Source organism: Emys orbicularis, chromosome 7 (genome assembly GCF_028017835.1).
Source record: "Emys orbicularis isolate rEmyOrb1 chromosome 7, rEmyOrb1.hap1, whole genome shotgun sequence".
In the NCBI taxonomy this organism is placed as follows: Eukaryota; Metazoa; Chordata; order Testudines; family Emydidae; genus Emys; species Emys orbicularis.
Genome location: NC_088689.1, coordinates 112,910,437 through 112,931,415, shown reverse-complemented (window position 1 = coordinate 112,931,415; position 20,979 = coordinate 112,910,437). Strand labels below are relative to the sequence as shown.

At 46.7% G+C, this 20,979-nt stretch overlaps 1 protein-coding gene across 1 annotated transcript in view; it reads right to left on the bottom strand.

Moving 5' to 3' along the window:
- PLXND1 (plexin D1) overlaps nucleotides 1-20,979 on the bottom strand; it is a 134,679-nt gene that overhangs the window by 6,718 nt on the left and 106,982 nt on the right. Inside the window, exons 27-34 of the mRNA XM_065407389.1 lie at nucleotides 18,555-18,711; nucleotides 17,045-17,148; nucleotides 15,383-15,446; nucleotides 11,905-11,939; nucleotides 9,648-9,752; nucleotides 8,644-8,807; nucleotides 7,019-7,166; nucleotides 1,746-1,886 (exon numbers count right to left, since the gene is read on the bottom strand). Of these exons, the coding sequence (XP_065263461.1) occupies nucleotides 1,746-1,886; nucleotides 7,019-7,166; nucleotides 8,644-8,807; nucleotides 9,648-9,752; nucleotides 11,905-11,939; nucleotides 15,383-15,446; nucleotides 17,045-17,148; nucleotides 18,555-18,711 (918 nt within the window). The remainder of the gene's footprint in view (nucleotides 1-1,745; nucleotides 1,887-7,018; nucleotides 7,167-8,643; nucleotides 8,808-9,647; nucleotides 9,753-11,904; nucleotides 11,940-15,382; nucleotides 15,447-17,044; nucleotides 17,149-18,554; nucleotides 18,712-20,979) is intronic.

The window sequence follows — 20,979 nt, the reverse complement described above, 5'->3', positions numbered from 1 at the left end:
ATAAAACTTGTGGCCATGGAGGCCTGGGGAGTTTAATGCTACAGAGAGCTCTGATGCGAGGGTTGAAGTGGATCGGGAACACAGCCAAGAGCAGGAACCAGATCCCCAGGGAGCGAGCCCTGGGAGGCACTGGCACTATTAGAGCCTGCAAAGGGGCTGGGGAGAAAGCTTGGGGGGGGAAAAGGCTATAGTAGGAAGAGGTCCAGGGAGGCAGGTGGAGAAGACTTTGGTTATAGGGCGATAGGGTCCCTGGACTGGGTTTCCCTACCAGCCACTGGGCAGGTGGTATGAGGCCCCTGAGAAGGGGCGAAGGATGACTGAAAACCCTCAGTGAAGGGCTGTAGAGATGATGCAACACATATTCAAGGGCCAAAGACCGGATGAAAGGTTTAGACTCTGGTTGGACTTCTTGTTATCCCGGAAAGGGTGGAACTTAATGGTGACCTGGCCAGAGGGCTGAATTGTGAGATGAGACAGATCACAGTGAGAGCTGAGTATCTGTTGGCAGAAGCGCTAGGGAGGAAAAAGCCGCTATGCCTGTCCAGCCACGAGAGGGCATGCCAGCCGCGTGTCAACCCTTCCACAATCTCCAAGCACATCACAGAGGTGGGTCAGAAAGAGCTGGTTGGGAAACTTCTGACAAAATATCTTTCATTGGAATTTGCAGATTCGTTAACTGCAATGCTTTTGTGGAGATGGTTCTATTTTGATGAAGTGCCGATGGAACCCAGGCAGAAAACCTGACTGTCAGGCAGGTTTTGAAACATGCCTGGTTTCCTAGCTCACCTGCCTAGCTTCCCAGTAGCTCATCAGACAGATTGCCTCAGAATTGGGGACCTCAGGGCTTCTAGCCTCTTTGGGAAGCTGGCTCCCTCGGCTTCCAACTCCCAAGAGCAGGGTGCTTGGGTAGCCAGCTGGCCTCGGAGCCATGGGAGACTTGGCTCCCAGCACCTTGGCAGCCTGCCAGGCAGAGTTTTGTTAAAAAAAAAATCTAAATGGAATGTTTCAGTTTTCCAAATCAATTTTTTTTTATTTGTTGCATGGAGAACATCAAAATTTTGTTTTCATTCCAAATCCTCTGCAAACTGGAATTACTGTTCTCAGGCCAGCTCTATTATCCTCATTTTATAGAGGGGGAAACTGAAGCACTTAGCAGTGGAATCACAAACAAAGACACTGGCAGACCTGGCACAGAACCCAAGTTTGTTCACTCCCAGTGCAGGGAAGCGCTGGTCCACCCTGATGTGCTAGAGAGGGCCTTAGCTTTAGAGTCAACTGCCTTTTGGTTCATTAGAATTCTTCTGTCTTCACAGCAGCACATCACTCATTCCTACCAGGCTCCTCTTTAGGGCAAATAAACAGGGCCAATGCCTGACAATTTGAAGCTTGCAGCCAGATAAAGTGGAGTTAGTGGATCTGGCTGTGTTTATATAGAGCGAGGAGAAATGATTTGTCCTTTTCTGTTCCTACTTCAGCATTAGCATGTATGATGCTCAACAGCAGTGCCCTGTGCTGCACTACCCAATGTCCTGTACTGCAGACAGCTGATCCCTGCCTGCTGTTCCCATAGGTTACCTACCAACCTTGTAACCATTACGGCAGCCAGAAAAGGCATGCTCAGCAGCTTGGAGAACAACAACACAGTCCCACAACAGATTCTGTGGGGCTGCTCCTACTCCAGTGGACACCAGTGGGTGGGTGAGTGGACCCTCTTTAAAGCTATTGTGGCTTTGCGGATTTCTTACCCGTGACTCCTCTGCGAGATGTGCATTCATTTCCTGCTCACTGAGAGGGGGCATGTCGTGGATCTGTTTGTAATAGTGCTGCACTATTTTCCTATACTCTGGAATCTCCTTGGCATACAGTAGTTTATTGGTAGGTGAGTCCTAGAAAGAGAGAGAGAGAGAGAGAGAGATGGATATTTCATTGGCTCCAAGGCTCATGGCTTATTCCCTGGTCATCCGGGCTTCACATTGGAAGGCTAATACGAAGTTTTTAAAACAAGAACTTCAACTGTGTTAAGGAAAAAGCTAAACTTTTGGGTCCTGGTTTTAACCAGTAAGATGCACAAAATGTGTGCACTATTGCATGACTAATGTGCACATACAACTGCTAAGACTGCATGTAAATCAGGGTACTGGGTACATACATGATGAGGTGTTGCCCAAATTTACACATTCATTTTGGGCACGCAGACTGTTTAAAAATCAAGTTCTTTATGTCACGTTGGTGGGAGGGACTGAGCTTTGCAGGTTGACATATTGGCCTTTGGATTCTTTTTCAATAGAGGTTTGATTTATTTTTAGTTGTCTAAAACAATGTGTCCAGCTCACATTGTGTCTGATCGAGTGCATGTAAATTAATAAAGGGAAAATACCAAATTCACTTTGTTTTGTCCAAGTGGGACATTAATCATCTCATTCTCCCTGCCCAGCTATCAGGGATGGTATAGCCCCACCAGCACCCACTCAGGCAAAAGTCCGAGCAAACTGGTGGGATCAAACTGATCCTCCAGGTAGTGCCATTCCTTTCAATAGTGTTACCCTGGGAATGACCTGGGCCTATTACCTTTACACTGTGCCCTGAAGGTCAACAGACTGTCTGTTGGGATAAGGAAGGGAGCAAGTTCTAGACTGAATGATGCTGTACTGAGACTAGCCTGTCCCAGCCCCCAGACACACAAGTTCAGGGACTGTTAGCAAGAGCACACCAGCTGACCCCAAATGTTGCAGCTACACAGGGAGGGGATGGGTCCTTCAGCTAGAAAACCAGGTAAGGCCTTCAAGGTTGATATCAGCACCTGGAAATGCACCGGGCCAGAACCAGGAAGCCAGGGAAGCCTTTAGGGCACAGTTGCGATATGGGGTGTGGCTAGCACTAGTAAGGGGATGTCTACACTTTTTCTGGAGGTGTAATTTTCAGCTTGAGGAGACATACCTGTGCTAGGTCTGGTGGCGCATAATGGCAGTGTAGCTGCAGTGGTGGGAGGGGCTACCCACCCCACATACATCCCTAGCATCTCCCATGGGATAATGCTTGGGGCAGCTGGTCCTTTCCACCACTTATGCTGCTGTGGTAGCACTTCTATTTTTAGGGTACTAGCTAGTGCAGGCATGTTTCCTTGAGGTGGCACTTATACTACCAACTCAAAGTGGAGACTTACCCTTACTAAATGGGCAGCAGCATTCAGCATCAGCTATAGGGTCTGTGGGGTTTCAACCCCACAGACTGCATTTGTGCAATGCCCTGCATATTTATATAGCCTGTTTATAACATTTCCTTTACAAAGCTCAGAGGGAACCAAACTTCCTCTTAGTTATTTCTCAGTTTCTGTATGCATATGTATTATAAATTGCATGTTGGCACAGGGACTGCATGTTACAGTTTATTACATACAGGGAATACAGATATATGTGATCTGATTCTAATCTCATACCAATTTAAACTGGGAGTAGCTCCACTGAAGGCAGTGCAATTACATCAGTGTAAGGCTGGTGACATACTGTGTATACAGGCCACTTTACTTTTATGCGGGAGATTTATTCTTCCCACATTACTCAACGATTCCTTTCTTATGCTATTGTGTTTCAGAAAACATTTCCATCTGCTGTCTGACCCCAGCTGACCCCCCTCTTCTCTAATCGACAGTTTGACAAGGACAAATTATAGGTGTTTCGTAACAGACTTAAAAATGTTCAAAACCCAAACAAACAAAAATCAAGCACTCATTAGATCTTCCTCCAGTATTAAATCTCTCCCAGTAAAGACTTCCTGATGCTTTTAATTTAGGTGGAATGCTCTGCTCCGACACCCAGCCCCCACAGGGTGTGCTCTGCGTCACATACTGCACCATGAGGACATGATTTACAGCACTCATGCATAAAACTTATTTATGTCAGGAAGTTTCAGATGTCAACACCAAACTCAGCGGAGCCAAAGGGAGGACAATAAAACACACACAACCTCTCTTCCTTCTAGCTGCTTGAGCTATGGAGTTTGAGGATGATGTGAGTTACATGGGGGTAAAACGGATAGCAGTGAGAGGAGACCCAGGCCCATACTTTCTAGACTGCTGTATATTTACAGTCCGTTCCTTGAGTCCTTACTTCCATGATTTCAATTAGACTGTTTGTGGGATAAAGAGCTGCAGGATTAGGCCCATAAAGACCAATAACTGTTCTGAAATACTAACATTTATCTGTGGTAAAGTGCAGAGGGTAGCCTCAGCAACATAAAATCCCAAGAGGAAGCTAGATGCTTGGGCCTGATTCTGATCTTCCTCAAATCAAGAGTAACTCCACTGAAGTCAATGGTGTTACAGCGAGGTAAAATCACTGACTGAGTAGAATCAGATGCCTAGATACTAGGGTGATGGGCATATTCAAAATAGTTAGGGTAGAACTAAACTGATTAATCCTATGTGAATTGATGGTGCCTAGATCCGCCACCTGATCTTGGCAAAGTCTCTGAAGGCAAAAATACTCATTCTTGCTTAGCCACATGCAGTTGTAGAGTTACATAATCAGAGCACTGCTCACCTGAACAAACCGGGACATGTAGCTTTTAGTTTTACAACACTGAAAATGATCCCTTCTGGAAACACCACCAGAACTTAATAAAGAATGATCGCTTTTCTGTAGGTGTGGTTGAACTGCCTAGAGACCAGAATACCCTATGATAGCCCTGCTAGAAATCAAATGACCTATTAAAAAGATTAGATGCTCTTTAGGGCAGGGACTGTGTGTTTGTATATGTTTGTAATGCTCTTAGCACAATGGGAGCTGATCCTGATTTTTGGCTACTATCATCATAAAAATAAATAAGACCCTGATCCTGCAAACAATTACACATGTGCTTAAAACAGAAGGCAATATCCCTGCTCGTGTGTAAAATAAAGCACATGTGTAACTGTTTTTCAGGCTTGGGGCATAAATAAATAATCTCTCTCTCTCTGTCATGTTTTCAGAGTATTTTCGATAGGCCCCTGTAAGGTTTCATACCTGTTTGATTCCACAGGACTTTTCTATACAGGACAAACAATACCTCATGCTGTTGGGCTGAGGAACACAGAGATCTTGCTTTATAAATGCTGGAATATGTGCTAGGGGCAGGATGAGAGCCTCATACTAACAGTACTTATATAGCACTTGATATTTCCAAAGAGCTTTATATAAGTGGATTTGGTAACCCTTTAATTCCTGAGGTAGATTAATATTATTAGCCCTATTTCACAGATAGGAAACCTGAGTGGTTAAAGCCTAAATTTCCTAAAGTGCAAGTGAACTGCCACATAGACCTCACCTGCCTGTGGGCTATGCCCGATGCACGCATGCAAGTCAGGGCTGATTCTGTGTGCACAGCTCTATTTGTACCCAACCCTGACATTGCATGGTCAGAGGTGTGTGCAAAAAAGGTCCACACACGTGGCATATGCACCCTCAGTTTGGGGAGGCGAGCCCCCTGCCCTGCCCCTTCCGCCCGAGGCTCTGCCCCCCCGGCTCTTGCTGGCTGGCCCACCAGCGCTGTCCTGAACCCCGGCCAGCCCCTGGAGCACAGGAGAAGCCTCGAGCCTGGGCTGGCCTGCCAGCACCCGGAGCAGTCCAGAGGAGCCCTGGCTGGCCAGGACTGAGCCCCTGAGCCTGGGCCACCCAGAAGAGCTCAGAGCCCCGCCATGGCCCAGCCCCGGGGCTGCAGCAGGGAGCATTAGTGGACGTTTGGGAAGGCTTAGCCTCCCACAGTCTCTTTCACCCACTGCCCATGCGCACACACGTCGAAAATTTAGGACCAAGGGCTAGAATGTCAAGTGATTTAGGTGCTTAACACCTATTGATTTCAGTGGGAGTTAGGTGCCTAAATACCTGTGATGTTCTGGGCCTAGGTCACTTGGCCAAGGCCGCAAAGAAAGTCAATGGTGGAGCTTAGATGAGATTGCAGTAGTGTTTGGCTCCCAGTCTTGTGCTTAGTTCACTAAAGCCTTGTCTACGCTAGAAAAAGGACTACACCAGCAAACCCTGCTAGTGGAGGCCAGTTTATACTGATTTTGTCAGTATAGCGTCTACCAGTTCCCTGAATGGAATAGGCAATATTGCAAAAGGACTTTTGTTTTGGTCCATATAATTCCATGTCCACCAGGGCTTTTGCGAGCATAGCTGTGTCTCTTGGGGGGGGTGCGTGGGGGGATTTTTCACATTCCTAACAGATGTAAGCTAATCTGGCAAACCAAAGTATAGACCAGGTCTCCATCGTGCTGCCCAACATGGAACAGACCACAAGCCAATTTTCAACCTGCCTTAATGTTTTCAGTGTTAAGGGCTTGATTCTTCTCTCTCTTCCACCAGGGTCATTCAGAAATATCTCTGTTGAAGTCACTGAAGTTGAACTGTTGTAAGTGAGATGAGATTCTCACTTCTATTTGAAGTTGCATTAAAATTTTCCTTCCGACTCTTAAACTCTTGTTAATGCATGTCAGGAGTTGGTGCACAGCCTCTGCATGGGACTCTCAGACAGAGTGTCACAGAAAGCTGGAGATGGGGCCTACTTGCAAAACTGGGATTTGGATTGGAGACTGCCTGAGATTCAGGAGTGTCAGCACCCCAGGTTTGATGGGGCCCATCCTTACACTTTTCAGTCCAATGGCTGCCATCAGTCATTATGTCAGCCATAATTAACACATATACTGTCATAAACCCATTTCTCTGTGTACTCATGGTGACGGCTGTTTCTCAGTTTGAGCTTTTATCCTATTGGGCTCAGCAATACAGATTTCCTTGAAGAAGGGGAACAATACACAGGGCAGCCCACCACCTGGTCTACTGATGAAGGACCCAGAATAATCCATTCACCATTTAGGCCTCAATTTCCTTAATTTCCCAGACTCTGGCTCCCATGTTGCCTATCATTCCAGCATGCCTACAACCATGCATTCCCATCACCCAATCTCAATTCTTGTAAGACCAACCCTGAGCAGAGAGTGGGGTGAAGGGAAAGGTCCATCTTAGTGGGAGCTGCAGATCTGTACCTTGCCCAGCTGTAGGTCGGAAATGGAACAGGCATCGATGAAGGCCTGGGCTATGACAGAGAGACAGGCGTCTATATGGTCAGTCTTGTCGATGTCAAAGACAAACTGGGGATTCTTCAGAATGTTGACCCAAAACCTCAGAGGTAGGCTGCACGGGAAAGCATCAGAAACAGACTCTATGAGCTTCGCCATTCCCAGATCACTCCAGAGTGATTTGAGAATAAGAAAGAAAAAAGCAGAAGGGATGATGGAGGAGAAAAAACACAAGAAAAAAAGAAAAAGGAAAAATATGGAGACAAGGTTATTATTTAACTGTTGTTACCATCCCTTGCCCTGCCTCACCTTGGCTAGAAGGGGCAGGCATTTGTTTCACAGATGACGGGGTGTTTCCCTTAGGGTGCAGTGTGAGGATCAGGCATGGAGTATGCATGAATATCCCTACCTAGGTATGATCGCTGCATTACACCTTGAGTAATTAATTGAGCCTTGCATCGTCCATGAAAGATCTTTGTGCTTTTGCCTGTAAATTTAGAACTAACTTCCTACAAGTGGTGCTGATCCCTGTCCATCCGTCCCAGTGTCAGAATGTAACTAAGGCTTGATGGGTGGGCATGGTTCTGGGAAACATCCCTTGTGTCTGACCTTCAATACGTTTTCTCTCTCATCAAGGGCATGAGCCCAGAAGGTCATTGCTGTCTTGCTCTTTTTTGTCACTTTCACCCTGTCTTCCTAGCACAGATGTTTGGAACACCTTTGTGGCAGCTATTTCTGTACTGGTGAGATTGCCTTGCAAACACAACTTGCCACGAAATGGCTACAGCACAGACAGCAGCAGTGCAAACTTCTCTTCACCTGCTCCTCCCCGGCCTAGATGGACCAGTTCCGTGGCTCATGCGTTCCTTGGCTTTGCTGCTGAGGCTGCCAGCTCAAAGTGCCAATGGGGATGGAGAGGCCTGCCCACGAGGCATTGTACTGAGACCACCAACCAGAACTCCGAGCATCTGATGATAACAACTCTGGCTCACAACCAGCTTGGACTGGATTAGAACCAGCAGCCAAGGAGGGAGAAGCTCTGTAGCCCATTAGCAGCCCTATCTATTGGCGCATCAAAAACCTGGAGATAAAATTTCCATACCCTAAACCAAACAATTATGCTAATTTGCATACCCACTGAGCTTCCCTCCCAAAGCATGTTCTTAATTTCCATGAGTTGGGGTTGGAACAGCTGGTCCCATTGCGGCAACTTCAGGGCCAGCTGCCCCTCTCATCTGAGACGAGCTGAGCCCCTCCTTCAAGCTCCCCCTTCCCTTTCCCTTTTTTGTGGGCCAGACTCAGGATTTCTGAATACCTGAGGTTGGCAATATTGCTAGCTCTCTGTCCCCACTTGCCCCTCTGCTTTTCTGTCCCCCTTTCTGCCCCTTTTTCCTCTCTCCCTTAGTTGTACCCCTCAGCTCTCCGTTTCTGCCCCCGCCCCAGTTCTCTGCCCTACCAAGCACTCTAAATCCTGTATTCGTTACCAGCTCTCTGCATTATCACTCTAATGATTATTTCAGGGCACTGTGGCTTTGCATCTACTTGTCCTGTGAGCTGGAAAGGAAGGAAATAATGGATCGCATCTTCCAAACCTGTTGGTTTTCCAAATGTGCAAAGTGTCAGGGTCAGAGATCCCTCTTTTCTCCGCTTGCTCCTCCAGAAAGTCAAAGAAATACTTGATAGCCACAGGCGGCTTGTCCTCTCGCATACAGAGAATGGCTTTGAATAGGTCATCCAGGAACTTCTGCAGTGTTCCCTAGGGGACAAGCACACATAGCATTGGCCAAGGTGAAGCAACAACAACTAAAACAAAGTTACTATTCTAAGGGGATTGGGTTTGCTCTTCACAAGTGGAAGAGACTTTGCTGCCAGTTTAGTAAATTGAGGGAGGGAGGGGATGCAAAACGGGAGAGAGAAAGGTTAGTTTTGTGCATGGTGATATAATTAGCTCCAGTTTGGATTTAATTTCTTTTGGCATAGAGGTTGCTTTTTCTTGCTGCTGGGATCTCAGAGCACATCTGTGATTGTTCTGCACAGTAAATAGAAAACTAGAGACTGTTGGCCATTCTTATGATCTCTGGTCCAGCTATACATCACACTGGAATTAAAGACGGGCTTGAGCCCAAGCCCTGGATCCAAACACTCTTGAAGTGTAGGGAAGTTCCAAACCGAATGCAGATTGAACCAATGCTCTTCCCCCTCCTCTGACCTGAACATCCCCAAACTTTGGGGAAGTCTGTGCCCAAATCTTAATTTTGGGTCTTGAGCCTCTGTCGTAGTCCGAATCCCTTTCCTAAGTGTATAGGCCAGGCCAGGCCACAGGGAGGTAACATGTGGCTTCATTAGGCAGATTACCAGCTAGAAAGTCAGAGAAAACTATAGAGTCTGCTTATTGTCCAGCAGCCTCAGCCTCCTTATATTCGGTATGGTAGAGTCCCATCTCTTCTCTACAGTGAGGGATGCTACAGCACCCATCTCTACTCAGGGCATAATGTAACCTTGCTTCAAAATAACAAGTCACATTTTATGACAGAGCTACCAACAGGAATCCTATTTCCCATAAACAAAACTCTCACACTGCCCCAGCTTCTCTTACCTTTGTAGATAGTAACCTGGTCAAGTAGATCTCAGGTAGGACTTTTTTCCTATGGCTCTGTCTATGGGACTTCTTATGTTCAATCAGTTCATCAGTTGGAAGAACCTGAGTCAATATAAAAAAAATATGGTCAAGATTCCTGCCTTCGGGACATCTTTTTACTGAGTAAAAAGGGATGTTACTAACACACAATTTATATATTAAATAAAACATTATCTATGCTGCTAAACACACAATTAGATTAGTTAAAACTGAAAGAAACTTAAAGCTCAAACTGACTTTTTGCTATTTGTGCCTTTTGTTCTATTTCTCTTAACTTGGACAACGAAAATGAACCGATGAATTTCATTTAAGTTTTTGGTCTGTTTCACTTCTTGAATTCCCCCAGTGCTGCTGTAATCTGGGATACCAGCAACACAAGGCCAGGCTTACACAGAAAAAGCAGCTTGCCTTGAAATGTGGAAAAAGCACAAAAACCTTGTTTGATTTGTTAACAAACCCCCTGCTATCTTTAAAACAAAATCTAAATGTTCCATTGTTCAGATCATTGAATTAATGCCCCGGCAGTGCCCTAGCATGTCACTGATGTACCTCTTCTTCTTATTTTCTATGTGCACTTTCACCCTCTCTCTCTTCTCCTGCAGTGCTCTAATATTTTTTATTTGGAAAGATGTGAAGTTCATAAAATATTTCCTGATGCTCGAAATGCCCCTTTCCCCCTTATAACGTTTAACAATACATCACTTCAGACTTTCAGAGTGCTGTCCAAACATGAACTCATAAATCCTCACTACCCCACTGAGATGGGTGAGGAATAATATATATTAAGTGACTTGCCCAAGGCTTCAGTGGCAAAGCTGGGATTAGGAAACAGGCATTTCTCTCCTAGCTTCCTGCTCAGTCCATGCTGTTGTTCAGAACTCTCTAATGGTAACGGGCAGCTAGAGCAGGCCACAGATCTCTGCTCTGTTTCCATTGCAGCACCGCTTTTATGTTCCATGCTGGTAAGGCTGTCTTATATGCAGCCTCTCGACCCCGCTGTTGGTCTCTCTGAAGGGGAGGTATCATGGGGAGCCAGCATCTCACTGAGTGCAGTGTAAAGGGGTTCCTCTGCCACTATCACACATAGTGCTTCAGCCCCACGGAGCTGGGTTACGTTAACATAATCAAGGCTGAAAGAGGATTCTCTCCTCTTCCATCACGTACATGGAAATGACATGGGTCCAAAAGCAGAAATACCGTGGGGGGAAGAGGTTACCAGGAATATCATAATAATATAGTCACATTGAGTAGGATTCTCCTCTCCCATCGAGTTTCATACCATTGGAACTTACCTACCCCTACTTTGGAATGTAACTCTTTGGGCCAGCTCTTTAGCTGGTGTCAATCGGAACAGCTCCATCGATGGAGCTATGCTGATTTAGGCCAGATGAAGATCTCTTGCTATAACAATTCATGATCGAGCAACAGAATAAAAAGGCTGGAATCCTTCTGTATGGCAGAAACGACTTCCTTGTAAAGATTAAGTTGATAGGCTTGCAGTGAACTCCATTTTTTGAAACATCCCCAACTAGCAGGGTTTTGCTCTTCCTGTATCTGTAGTTGGCAGCCATCAAAAAGGTGAAATATGTTTGAGACTATGATCAAGATTAAGATAAAAACTGAATTCTCTCTGCCAAACATACCGTATGTTCAAGTATTACCTTCTTACACAAACAACGCAGTAACCACAGGGGGTCAGCCAACCCCCTGGGCAGGTCTGATCACCAGCCAACAAGCTAGCTGGGTGACAAATGCATCCGCCTGCATTTACTGTACATATGGAAAGCATTCCTAGCTTTGCCTTTGACAAAAAAACTCCGCACAGCATTTCTGCCCTTTGAGTGCACATTAATACATTGCTGCAAGGCAGGCTCATTCCATAACAATTGTACATTGCAAATTCCATCTGGCCAGGCCTCCTTCCCACCCACTACACTCCTCTAGCTAAGTAATTCTTTTCCCAGCCACAAGACAAGGCTCCAGGGAAGTTGTTGTTGGGATTTGTGTGCACTGATTGCCTTTTCCTTAAGTTATCAGTACCTCCTTTCTCAGGCAATTTCCTGGTGAGAGGGTCCAGTTCCCAAATAGACATTTCCTACAAAGGAAACGGGGAGGAGGTGGGAGATGGGTGAAGTAACCCCCCAAGGAAAACAGCCTTGGCCACACACAGTGGGAGAGTCATTAGCCTTGATTGCTTTTGGAACGGGATACTTACTAAATGAAAGTATTTTTCGGTATCCAAATCCTTCACTGGAAAAAATAAAGAAAAACAGAACAGCTTAGTTTGCTACGTTGTGCCGCAGACAACTTCATACAGAATCAGCTAATGGAAAAGTTTGGGTATGGGTACTGTGTTTTGGGGAAGGAGCAGCAAGGACAACACTTAGTGATTCCTGTACAAGGCACTTTAGCTAATCCTGACAGTCTTTCTGTGAAGTTGATATTTAACCCATTTGACAGATGGGGAAACTGAGGCAGAGCGGCACAGTGACTTGCCTGAAGACCGTGCCAGAGCCAGGATTAGAACTCGTGAGTTGCCAAGTTCCAGTCCTGCACTCTGATCACTAGTTATGTTTGGCCTTGTCTGGGCTGTACTTCAGCATTTATCATTACTGGACAACATCATGCATCTGAAGAAGTGAGGTTTTTACCCACAAAAGCTTATGCCCAAATAAATCTGTTAGTCTTTAAGGTGCCACCAGACTCCTTGTTGTTTTTGTAGATACAGACTAACACGGCTACCCCCTGATACTGGACAACATACTGTTTGACTCAGATTTCAGAAAGTCTCTTATCACCCCGTCTCAGAAAGGAAACTGATTTCTATATGCTGACTAAATCTGGCGGCCAAAAACTGCTGTAACTGTTTGTTTGCAGGCAATGATTTCTGCTTTCAGACTCTGATGGTCAATAGCTACAGGGAAAGACCCAACAAGACATACATTTCTGCAAAGGCACATTTGATTGGGGCACCATCCTGAATCTACTCCATTTATTCTGTGAGTGTGTCACTCTGAGTGGCAGCATCTCTGTGGCGGAGAGGGAGGGTAGGTGTGTTGCTTCAGCTGCTCTTTGAACTTGCTCTTGCATGGCAGTGCAACACTTTTCCTCCACCCTCCGCTCCATCCAACACAACCTTCCTCCCCCATCAAAGCAGTGCAACGATCTTCAACATTCTTGCGGCTTAAAAGTGATCTCAAAGGCAAATGACATTGGAGCTGTGCCATTTTTTCTTCTTTAGCACGTGTGAAGGCCTAAAAAAATTGGCAGCTTTTAAACTTTATGTTTGATTTTTTCTTCATATGAAATTCTTTTCTACCCTGCCTTTGCCGGATGACTCTATGCAGCACTTGAGAAGTAGACGAATGCTGACATTAAAAGAGACTGACCCTGCGTAATTGAGAGGCGAAGGGATCTTTGATTAGAGAGTTTCAAACTCCTCCTTTTCTGTTTTGTTTTTGTAAACACCCATTCAATGCAAACCTCCAACAAACATCTGGGAGAAAAAGGTTCTTTGTGAAAGATTCAAACACCTTCAAACTGAGGGATAGATAGGTCGTAGCCCCATTTTCTACACAGTACTTGAGCAAACACAGGAGGAGACTTGATAATCCAGATGTTTAAGGTTAAAAAAGAAAGAAATCAGAGCCCTCCCTTCTCCTCCACCCACAAATTTCACTAATAAATAATAATAATAATTATTATTATTAATTATTATTGTTATTATTTGTATTACCATAGCGCCCAGGAGCCCCAGTCATGGACCAGGACTCCATTGTGCTAGGTGCTGTATAAACAGATTAAAAAGGGGCTTAGCACAAAAGGACACAAAATCAATTGTTTTTCCTTTTTACAAGTGACCTATAAAACCCCTAGTGTTGGAATGAAAAGTTTGGAAGTTTCATCTCAGGATGTCAGAGTGACACATGAGGATCGACCATAAAACCTTGATCTACTACTCGCACACCACTCATCCAACTAAAAGCTCTTCACCCCTGTGCCTGATGTGAAGCATTCAGCAGAAACTGGGAGCTGGGCTGTCACAACACTAAACAGCAGCCATTCAAGTACAAAGCGTGACAAATGGGCCTATTCAGCAGCATTGATGGAGATGACCTCATGCTGTCCAGCCTGATGACCAACATATTATATTCCTGGCAGTCTCCGGTCCTGGCCCCCCACAGCTCTGCCAAAATACTGCAGCAACACTGCTCCTAGCTCTTTGGATTCCCTTTTTTTTTTTTTTTTCAGACTGTTGGCCGCCACACAGAAAATGTCATGCACTGCAGTCAATAGAGCACTAAGTGTCTCTGCTCTGTCTTTCTGTCTCTTTGTCTAGCCATCAATTCTGGCTGAGGGTGCTGCACCGTTCATATATAAATGGCAGGATTCAGCCACACAAGTTCCTGTAGCATTAGCGTTCTGTGACCAGTTGAAGACATTTGGGGCTTGTTGTATCTCAGTAGTAAAGAATCCAATGGAAAGGAGGGGGCGTTTAAGAGCTGATTGCTCATTCTTTATATATTTGCCACAGTGCCATGAATGCCTCTTCACTGAATGTAGGACACAGTTTAATCATAAGCCCCATTGGGTAAAGAGCACCAGCTGGAAAAACAATTGGAGATCCTGATATACTGCGCCATGAGCTCGGCACTCCAGAGGGCGCCACAGCCAGCCCTACAGGTAGTGCTGAGGCAAAAGTCTTCGACAGCTGAGCACATGGGCGCGTGCACACCCACAATCGAATCGACATGAGCAAGCACTCGAAGAAGAACAATTGGAGATCCTGTTGGAGCTCTGATAGCTTCCAAAGGACACAATGATCTATTCCATTGTCACAGGCTCACTTAGGCCTGGCCCCCACTAAGCCCCCACTTCGGACTAAGGTACGCAAATTCAGCTACGTTAATAACGTAGCTGAATTCGAAGTACCTTAGTCCGAACTTACCGCGGGTCCAGACGCGGCAGGCAGGCTCCCCCGTCGATGCCGCGTACTCCTCTCGCCGAGCTGGAGTACCGGCGTCGACGGCGAGCACTTCCGGGATCGATCCGGGATCGATTTATCGCGTCTAAACCAGACGCGATAAATCGATCCCAGAACATCGATTGCCTGCCACCGGACCCTCCGGTAAGTGTAGACGTACCCTTAGAAGTAGCCAGGCCACCCTGCCTAGCAAAGCTGAGATCACACTACGACTGTGGGGCCAAATCCTCAGTTTTTACTCCCACCGAGTTTTACCTCAGGCTCTGGGTCCCAGTGAGGATCACAGCTCGATAGCCTGCCATGCTGTGCAGCACCACAGAAAAGAGACAGATGAAGCTGAAACTGAGGGCACCCAGCACTGGGGCTGCAGGCATCTCAGAAATATCTGCCCTGTGTACTGATGGGGGCTGCCCATGTGTTTACAGCATTCCCAGGCAAAGAGGAGGTGTGTCATAGGCTGAAGCTGATTATCATCACTGGTTAAATGCTTGATGCATTTCCGGGGATGGTGCTCCAGGAATGATGGGAACCACAATATTCTAGCCAGCCCTGGGGTTAACCCCACACTCATCTGTTCAGCGAGAAGTCTGAAATGTGCAGTCTGCAGGCTCTTTGCACCCCCTCAGAGCTAACCCTGATCCCACTTCCCATCTCTAAAAACAAAGGTCACCTGTGCAATCACTGTGAAAGAGAACGAAAAGCAAATTACCTCGACTTAGCGTGGTGTCCTTCTTATCTGATAAACTCATTGCCAGAGAGGCACCTTCAGGAATCTGAGGAGGAGGAGAACAACAAAGGTAAGGGATGTCAAGGAATACTCGGGATTACAGCTAAACGAGGTAGCTCTGTAGCTGGGGCAGCCTTGTACTGGTGATGCAGCTGTGTTTGAGCAGCAAACATAAACTGCCATGCTCAAGATGACAACCACACCTCACGGAATAAAATGCTCTGATGTTAGCCCCAGATTTAGATGCCGAACTCCCAATATTTCAATGACATCAACGGGAGTTAGGCACCTAAATACCTTTGAGCATCTGGGCCCTAGTGACTAATGACACAGGTGCCTTGCCACTTTCAGGGGAAGGCCCACACTTCATCTCTTTCTCCAGGCTAAGATGGATGGGAGAATGGCCTTCGCTAGGAGTGTGAAGAAATACACTATCTGGATTTGACTGATGCCAAGCAAGAAATGAAATGCTCTGTGTGTGTGTTTAGTGCAAGCTCCTCTCGTGGGGGAACTATTGTTATTTCTAAATAAAGAGAGAAAGGATGGTCCAATGGTTAGTGTGCTAACCTGGGACTTGGGTCCAATTCTCTGCTCTGCCACAGACTTCCTGTGACTGTGGGCAAATCATTTGGCCTCTCTGTGCCTCAGTTTCCTATCTGTAAAATGGGGATAACAGTATGTCCCTTCTTCGTTGAATAAACACCTTAAAGACAGTGAGGTGCTCCAATACTATGGTACTGGAGGCCATATAAGTATCTAAGATAGATAAATGGTTCCAGACACCACGGTGATGGACACCTCAGATTTATGTATTAAAGTAACAACACATCAGATTATTCAAAAGAAAAGAAAATGGCTTTTCACATTTAGATGCTTTCGCTCCCAAGGAAGAATGCCACCAAATTTAGACTGTCAGCTCTTCAGGGCAGGGACGGTCTTTTTGTTCTGTTTTTGTGCAGCACCTAGCACAACGGGGCCGTGGTCCCTGAATGGGGCTCGGAGGTGCTACCACAGTAACAGCGATCATAATGTTTCACTTTTGGTTTTCCATGCACTGTGCAGCAGTGCAGGGTGGATTGTGCTTCCAGCATTCCAGGGGTATGTGGAAAACAAGAATCCAGTAAAAACTCCAGTTTTCATTTAGTTTTAAAAGTAAAAAGAGCCAAGAAAATATCTCTGTTCAGATCCATTTTTGGTGAAATCACATGTAACCTACATTTTAGGCTTCAGCTCCTTGACAGCGTCACTTTAAGTAGAACGCCCTGTTACAAAAACAAACAGCTCCCATTTGTGGGCCAGAGCCTGCTCTCAGGACAGTCAATGGCAACTCTATCATAGATTTCAGTGGGAGCAGGGAACGGGAGTGCTATGATGTTCATCAGCATGGATGGTGGCCATTGGGAATAGGAGCCTTTTATGTTGTCAGTAATAACTTGTTTTGCATGAAGAGCATTTAATTAATCTCAATGTGTTGCAATATTAATGAGTTTCTTGCCAGGGCAGATGTCTGTTCCCCGGAAGCTCTCATGGAGCTATGGCAACCTTCCTGCTTGTCTCTGCTAATCCTCCTTGGAAAGGGAATGTCCCTGAGGACAGACTGGCTGGAAGGAAGGGAAGTCCCTCTGTGAGCACTTGCAGTTTTACCTTGTAGTGGGCTAAAGTGTTGAGCTTCTTTCTGCCATCCTCCATCACTGAAGTGTCATCGAGGTCCCGCAGGACATAGCTGTCAGTGCTTGTGGCAAACCATTCTAAATACAGACAAGGGAATTAATGCAAAACCAGCCTGAGCAGGGCACGTGTACCTCGGCTTGGAGCAATGTGTGCTTAGACGCCACATTCAATGTAGAGAACAGGTGCTTGGAGGTGTTGGGGGCTCTGCTGTGCCATGTGACTGGAACACAGCTGCCTCTCACAGGCCTGCGGTAGGAAAGCTTTCAGGATTAACTCGAGAAGCGGGAAGTGCAATTTCCTGGTTTAGGGCAGGAAGGTGAACTGGGGCTGAGCCCACACTGGACTGTATGGTGCGGAGGGAGGTGCAGAGGGTTCTGCCCATCTCACCAGGTGCAAGTGTGCAGCCCTGTCAGTCCCCATCCGGCATAAATTCTCCACTGCGCCCAGCAATCTGACCCACTCCCTACAGCGCACAAGAGGGAGGGCTGTGTGGTGTGGGCAGAGAGTGGGGATTGCTATGCCTGGGCTTCATTTTACCAGATTCCGGGCCCCAAAGGCCAGTGTGCATCAGCCAACGGAGAAAAAGCAAAGTGTTCCCGCTCTTCTGCAGGATTACCTGGAGACATGTACCGGGGCATCAGCTAGTGGTGAGCCGGGTAAGGGGCACAATTGCTACTTGATGCACATCTTGCCTTCTGCATGGGCATTGCTTAGCGAGGCTTTGGCCATGGTGAATGTCACCCCTTTGTGGCTACCTGTGACATTGAATTCCAATGGCCATGTAATCTCCTCCTCCATTTTTCCCTGAGTGCACTTGCCTAGTATGTCACCCATGGCCACACTCACCATTCCAAGTCAATTGGGATGGGGAGCAGGGCCAGGCAACACCTTGGCCAACTACTGACAAAGAGCTGAACAGGACACAGCTGTTTCCTAACTTTCCCTTTCATTGTTAGGGCCTGGATCACACCTGGCTCCCTGGAAAAAGAGATGGCCCATAGGTAGATAAAGGAAATGTCTGAGTCTATGCCCAGACTAGTGCTGGTAAGGTGATGAATGTTACTCTCAATTACGGACACTTGTATCTGCATACTAATGGGTAAGACAGCCCATGCTGGGCTGAGCAATACACACAGGGGCCAGAAGCGAGGAGGGCAGGGTTTAAGAAGGTGCAAATTAAAGTACCTCTCCAATGTCTTAAGCTTTTCTCCTGTCCACTTGCTGTGTACATAACACCAGCTTCCCCTGTCCTAATGCACAGCACTTCACACATCAGTCAAACCAACTGGAATCTGGCCCTATGACTCATTACCAGGGATCACTGTTCCCCCAGAACGGGCTTACTTCCTCTAGGTATGCCCACTCTCTATCCACCCAACCGGCCAATGCCGATGCCAAGAGCTGACGGTTGCTCAGTGTACACAGTGAGCTCCTTCACCCTTAAAATAAGGACTGGCATTTCTCAAGGGAAAAGAGTCTTTACCAAGGTCAACATCTTCTACTCTTGGCCACTGGGAGTACGGGACATTCTTGCAAAAAGCTTCAAGGATCTTCTCTTTAACTTGACTTAGAGTATCTGTGTCCATGACCCGAACACTCAGGGAGTCCATGCCGCAGCCTTGGAAAGACACATTGAGGTTCTGTGGGGAGAGGCAGAGTTAGGGTTGGGGTGATCTGTAATGGATGGGGATGATCCATAATGGGCTGTTGATTCCCAAGGACACTGAGAGGTTGCAGGGCACGTACAGTTTTTATTGGTACATTCCATGCATCGTGCTGCTAGAAATCCCACTGAACAGAATCTCTGTCTGAGTCTCAGTGCTGGTGAAAGATGCTGATTTACAGCCCTGGAGACTGAGGGCCCCTATTTATTCACAGAGCTAGGGGTGCATGAGGAGCAACAGTGCAAGCTTCCCCTACTCTGCCCTCCTAAAGGGCCTTAGCCCTGCCCCACAGGGACCACCTCTAAGGGTGAGAGGGTTGTTCAGTCTCCATGGCCCATTCATGTCCCGCTGAGACTGGTGACAAGGGAGACAGTCAGTGCCCATTGTTGTGGCTTCCTGCAATGCTATGAATGGACTCTCTCAGTTGCATAAAGGTTTTGTTGTATCAGACGTTGGGCCAAGTTTAGTACTGGGGTAAGTGGGGGCAGTGACATGGGAGTCGATGAAGCTGTGCTTCATCGACTCCCATGGAAGGGGGTAAATTGGCCCATTGTGCATGACATTGTGAAAACGTTCACATCAGCCAGACACAGGACAGCAAAAGTGACAGCTATCTTCTGGGAGAACAGGACAGTGTGGAGCGTATCCTGTTCTCCTCTCTCTGGGGAAGCTACCAATGAAGTCAAAGGAAGAGCAACAGAGGCTCACATTGTGGGTGTCCAATCACATCGCTCCTCCCAACACAAGCGGGGCTGATCCAGTATTCCGATTCAAATCCCACTTTCCAGTCAATATTGCTCCAGCGTCTCTCTCACCCCCCTAACACCACCAGCTTGATTCCAAACGAGCTTCAGCACCACCTCCCATTTTGCACCCACACCGTTATGGGTGTTGTTTTTGTGTCTCTGTTAACAGCAGGCCACTTAAAATCACGCCTGAGAATCACAGCTGGAATTTTCACAGGAGCCCAATGGAGTTAGGTGCCCAGCTTCTTTTGGCTCCTGTGCAAGTCCCAGCCTAATGTGTCAATGGAAGCATACACACCAAGAATGCATGGCAAAGAGCATGGAATACGTGCATACATAGGCAGAGGGTACGTCTACACTTACTTCCTGGTTCGGCGGCAGGCAATCGATCTTCTGGGATCAATTTATCGCGTCTTGTCTAGACGCGATAAATCGATCCCGGATCGATCCCGGAAGTGCTCGCCGTCGACGCCGGTACTCCAGCTCAGCGAGAGGAGTACGCGGCATCGACGGGGGAGCCTGCCTGCCGCGTCTGGACCCGCGGTAAGTTCGGACTAAGGTACTTCGAATTCAGCTACGTTATTAACGTAGCTGAATTTGCGTACCTTAGTCCGAAGTGGGGGGTTAGTGTGGACCAGGCCAGAGTCAAAGGGAAAAGTTTGCCCCTAGCATCTAATGACAGGTCGTTTTTTTTCAAGGTGAAATGTGCAGCCAAATTTCAAACCAGCTTCAGTTACCATCATTTGGGGGCTTGGCAGTGAGTCTGAACTAATCCAGGACTCACTCTGCTTCCAGCTGCCTACGTTGCTCTGGCTTATTTCTGTTACTTGCAAGCAAAGGGTCAGCAATTCTCCCCCACTCAAACTCAAGAAGTTACCATCTCTGCTGAGAAAGTTAATAGCTAGAGTCCTGCTGTTAATTCTCCTTAGTCTGCGCAGTGAATTACAGGTCAATTGGTAAAAGGAAGCTGCAGAGATACAGCTAAGGATATAGGGTCAAAACCTGCTCTCAGTCACACTGATGTACATCTGGAGTAGCCTCACTGATTTTAGTGGAGCTGCTCCAGGTTTTCCCCATTGACATCAAAAGCAGAATTTGGGCCAGGCTCTGGATAGGCCTGTCTACGGCATTCTCTGTAGGCTGATGGTAACAAGTCTCTTTGAATATACATTTTTGTCTGACTTATTCCTGAGAGGCATTTTACAGGATTACTTTTCAGCAGGATTTCTATAACATCCTGTACAAAAGCCTTCACACCAGACCTGCAACTTTATAGCTAGCAACTTCTCATTGGCACTGAAGTCACTGACTTGCCAGAAACTGTAAAGAGGAGACACTCTTTGTTCTTTAACCCTCTGACTGCCAGAGAACAATATCTATCTATTTAGCATCACCCCGATCTGGGCCAATCAGATGGACTCTGCAAGAGCCAGGTTCGATATGTTCCTTGTCTAGGTTGTTGCATGCCTGCTTCTGAAACAGTCAGGGTCACCACTGC